We start from the raw sequence: 4,175 nt of genomic DNA, 5'->3' as shown, positions 1-4,175 counted from the left end.
GGAACAGGGAAGGGGGATCCCAGAGCTCTTTTCTTCCCCAGCCCTATGGGACCCCTTTTTGGGGTTGGTGATCCCTGCCTCAGTTTCCCCCTGTGCAACACAGGGGGGGCAATGGCCTAAAGTGGGGGCAATGGCCTAAAGTGGGGGCAATAGCCTAAAGGGGGGGCTGGTTGCAGACCCCCACCTCTCTGGGTCAAACCGGCTGGTCCATCACAGTCCCGTTTCTTTCCTACCCACATCTGGGTGCCGCGTTGGGTGGTTTTGGGCTGAGAGCAAGTGATTTTGGGGCTGAGTTGCAGCTAGGGACGTCGCTGACCTTGCCGTTGTCCTTGTCCCCTCTCCAGCTCTGGTGGGACAGGGCTTGCAGGGACATGATGCTGATCCTTCTCTTCCCATATCCATATATCCAAAGCAGGACAAGCTCCTTATTTCTTCTCCACCTCTCTTTTGAGGATGGATCTTTGCATGTATAAGGCTGGCCCCACGTCTTGGCTGTATCTTGGTGTTTTGGAGAGTTTTTTGGGCTATATCTTGGTGTTTTGGAGGATTTTATGGACACAAGGTGTTGGTGGTGTCCTGCCCGTTGACTTCCCGCTAGGGATGGATTTGGGCAGGAGCAACCCACAACCCAAACTGGGGAATGCGCTCACAGCTTGTTTTCCCCCCCAAAACCAGGATTTCCCATTCCCAAACCTTGGCCAGATCAAGAGGAAAAGGCTGTGAGGAAGAGGAGATGCTACGAGATACCCAGGCAGGTGAGGAGGAATTCACTCGACCTTTCATCCTCTCTTCTCCTCCATCTTCCAGCCAAGCATCACTTCTGGCTGCAGGACAGCCCCATTGCTCACGCCGTCCTCCCGGAGACGGATCTGGGAGGATCTCCTTCCTCTTCCCTCTGGCACGGATGCAAATCTCCTTCCTCTCCTTGTTCCTTCCTCCGGCAGGCGATGAGATGGGGATGGAGAACACGGAGGAGAAATCCCACTGGCAGAACCTTGCGGAAGAGGCTGTTTTGAAGGGCTCCATGGAGCAGGTCAACGGGGAGGAAAAGCCAAGAAGATGCTCCACGGGGCAGGACATCAACAAAGAGGAAAAGCCAAGAAGATGCTCCACGGGGCAGGAGGTCAACAAAGAGGAAAAGCCAAGAAGATGCTCCACGGGGAGAGGTTGCAAACCCACCCCACGAAGCTCGGAGGAGGAAAGACCAACCATCTGCGAGGAATGTGGTCGGAGCTTCAGCCGTAGCTCGAACCTGGCGGTGCACCAGCGGTTGCACGCCGGCGAGAAGCCCTACAAGTGCTTGGAGTGCGGGAAGAGCTTCAGCCGTAGCTCCCATCTCATCACCCATCAACGTCTGCACACCGGGGAAAAGCCCTACAAGTGTCCCGATTGCGGGAAGAGCTTCAGCGACAGCTCCACGCTCATCACCCATCAACGCTTGCACACCGGCGAGAAGCCCTACAAATGCCCCGATTGCGGGAAGGGCTTCAACCAGAGCTCCAACCTCACGTCCCACCAACGCACCCACACCGGGGAAAGACCCTACAAGTGTCCCGAGTGCGGGAAGAGCTTCAGCGTCAGCTCCTACTTGATCCGCCACCAGAAGATCCACACCGGGGAGAGACCCTATAAGTGCGAGGAGTGCGAGAAGACGTTCAGCCAGAGCTCCAGCCTCATCATCCACCAGCGTGTCCACACCGGGGAGAAGCCCTACAGGTGCGTTGACTGCGGGAAGTGGTTTAGGAACAGCTCGGACCTCATCAGGCATCAGCGGACACATACGGGTGAGAGACCTTACCGCTGCCCCGACTGTGGGAAGAGCTTCAACCGCAGCTCCAACTTGATGACCCACCAACGCATCCATACCGGGGAGAAGCCCTACGAGTGTCCTGAGTGCGGTAGGAGCTTCACCGTGAGTTCTGCCTTGATTAAACACCAAAGGACTCACCGGGAAGGGAAGCCCTATGAGTGCCCCGACTGCGGGAAGAGCTTTATCCGCTGTTCGAACTTCATTACCCATCGGAGGACCCACGTTGGGTAAAGATCTGGTGACCCACGTTGGGTAGAGACCTGGCTGGTGGTTCCCCACATCTTCCTGGTTCCCCATAGGGACCTGGATGAATGCAGGTAGGAACATCCATTTGCTGAGATGGGCTCAGCTGTGGGACGCAGACCAATGGCAGAAATTCATTAGGAAGAGTGGACTCGTTGGCTTTAGACTCCGAAAAGTCACGTCTGCTTGGTCCAATAATTTCTTCTGGTGGCATCAAGCAACACCATATGGACCACGGGCTTCTTCCACAGCCAAATGGTGGATGGATTTGGGCACAGACCAAGAGTTTGAAGACACCGCTTGGGACTCAGCTTCTTCGGGAAGGAAGAAATGGGGTGAAAACGGTCCCACAACCCTGTTGGGACACAGCAGGCTGAATTCTTCCTCATTTACAGGTGGGTTGGTTTTTTTTTTCACGTGATGTTATTCGGTGGCATCATGCAACCTCTGTCCTGCCCATCTACGGTTCGTCTTTGGATGAATAAACTCTTTGAGTTGTCCACAGGGCTTCAGAAGAGGCTCCTGCAACATCTTAGGGATGGAGATGGGCACAGCCCAACTCCAAGTCCTGCTCTTGCTCCCTTAGTGCTGCCAAAAGCGAACAAGAACTCAACTGCAATAAACTTTTCCTCCACTCGCTGCCTTGGTATGGCCTCGTTGAACCCAAAACACCTTGTTTTCATCCAGGCTGGGGCTTGGCCAACTCTAAGGTTGAATTTTCCCAATGGTGCTGCAAGGATGGGAATGGTGGGACAACTCCGTGGATGGGTGGAGGGCAAGGAGGACACGCGGGCTTGTGGTGTCCACAATTTGGAAGGATGCTGCACCCCTACGACATAACCTTCGGCGCCTAATAAACCTCATCCGTGGTTTGGTTTGAACCCTCATCCTTGTCCAAGGGAAACAGAGAGGGCTGGAGAGTCTGATCCCAGCTCCAGGGTCTCCACTCCAGCCCCACCACCCCTGCAGCCGCTTCCTGGGGGGTCTCACACCCTCCGGGCGCAGAAGATGCTCCCGGCCCCCCAAAACTGGGGAATTTTTTCGGTTTTCCCCTCCAAAAAAGGCTCTTCCACCCACACAGCCCCCGCTTTGTCACCACCACAGAGATACTCACACGATGCCAACACGCAAATGCTTTTATTTTGGCCGTCATTTTCTTTTGATCCATCCCTTAAAAAGACCCTAAATAGGGTTGAAAAAATAAAGAAATTGAACTGAGACATCTAGCAAAAAAACCCATTTTATCGTGATTTCTTTTTTCTTGGGTGAAGCTCATGGGTCTCCCTTCATCTATAATCTAAGGCAAAAAAATAGAGGATGGGGCTGTCTTTTTTTAAAAACACCCTCCCAAAAAAAACCTTTATATATAAAAACATATAGGGCAAGAAAAATAATAGCTGGTGGGATGTGGGTGGATGGGTCAGTTACCCCTCGGTGCTACCACCAGGGACCACCGTCATGTGTAGGTAGGTCTGAGATGCCACCAGGATGGGGTTGTTCCCTGATGGGGTGGTCCACCATCTTCCCGTTTGCGTGGGGTGACGAGACGGGAGCTGTCCCAAAAGCTCTTGCCGCTCTCGGCGCAACCCTAAGGCTTCTCCTCGCTATGGATCTGCCGATGCTGGATGAGTTGGTTGCTGCAGGTGAAGCTTTTGGGGCAATCCAGGCAAATAAAGGGTTTCTGCTCCAGGTGGGACCGCTGGTGAACCAGGAGGTTGGAACGACGGTTGAAGCCTCTGCCGCAGTCGGGGCAGTGGTAATCCTTCTCACCGGTGTGCACCAGTCGGTGGTTGGTGAGCCTGGGACGGTTGGAAAAGCTCTTCCCGCAGGTTGGGTTGGGATGGTTGTGCTCGCCGGTGTGGATCCGCCAATGCCGCACCAGTTGGGAGGTGTCACCGAAACGCCGCCCACATTGGGAGCAATCGTAGGGTCGCTCGCTGGTGTGGATCCGCCCATGGCGCACCAGCTCCGAGCTGTTCTTGAAGCTCTTGTGGCACTCGGGGCATTTGTAGGGCCTCTCCCCCGAATGCACGCGGTGATGGATGGTCAACGTTGATCTATGCCTGAAGCTCTTCCCGCATTCCTCACACCGGTAAGGTCGTTCGCCCGTGTGCGTCTTCCG

At 54.6% G+C, this 4,175-nt stretch overlaps 2 protein-coding genes across 2 annotated transcripts; one reads left to right on the top strand and one right to left on the bottom strand.

Annotated features, from left to right (window-relative positions):
• Nucleotides 1–952: 952 nt before the first annotated feature.
• Nucleotides 953–2,041, top strand: LOC104080016 (zinc finger protein 239-like). The gene has a single exon (XM_009582267.1). The coding sequence runs from the start codon at nucleotides 953–955 to the stop codon at nucleotides 2,039–2,041; it is 1,089 nt and encodes a 362-aa protein (XP_009580562.1).
• Nucleotides 2,042–3,641: 1,600 nt separating this feature from the next.
• On the bottom strand, nucleotides 3,642–4,169 carry LOC104080005 (zinc finger protein 436-like; the record flags this gene model as incomplete). Its single annotated transcript, XM_009582255.1, has 1 exon — nucleotides 3,642–4,169. A coding segment is annotated over one exon (528 nt), but the record flags the coding sequence as incomplete, so codon positions are not given.
• Nucleotides 4,170–4,175: the final 6 nt, after the last annotated feature.

This window comes from Fulmarus glacialis, unplaced genomic scaffold (genome assembly GCF_000690835.1).
Source record: "Fulmarus glacialis isolate BGI_N327 unplaced genomic scaffold, ASM69083v1 scaffold8280, whole genome shotgun sequence".
NCBI lineage: Eukaryota > Metazoa > Chordata > Aves > Procellariiformes > Procellariidae > Fulmarus > Fulmarus glacialis.
The sequence above is the reverse complement of the archived record's forward strand: the minus strand, read 5'-3'. Positions and strand labels throughout refer to the sequence as shown.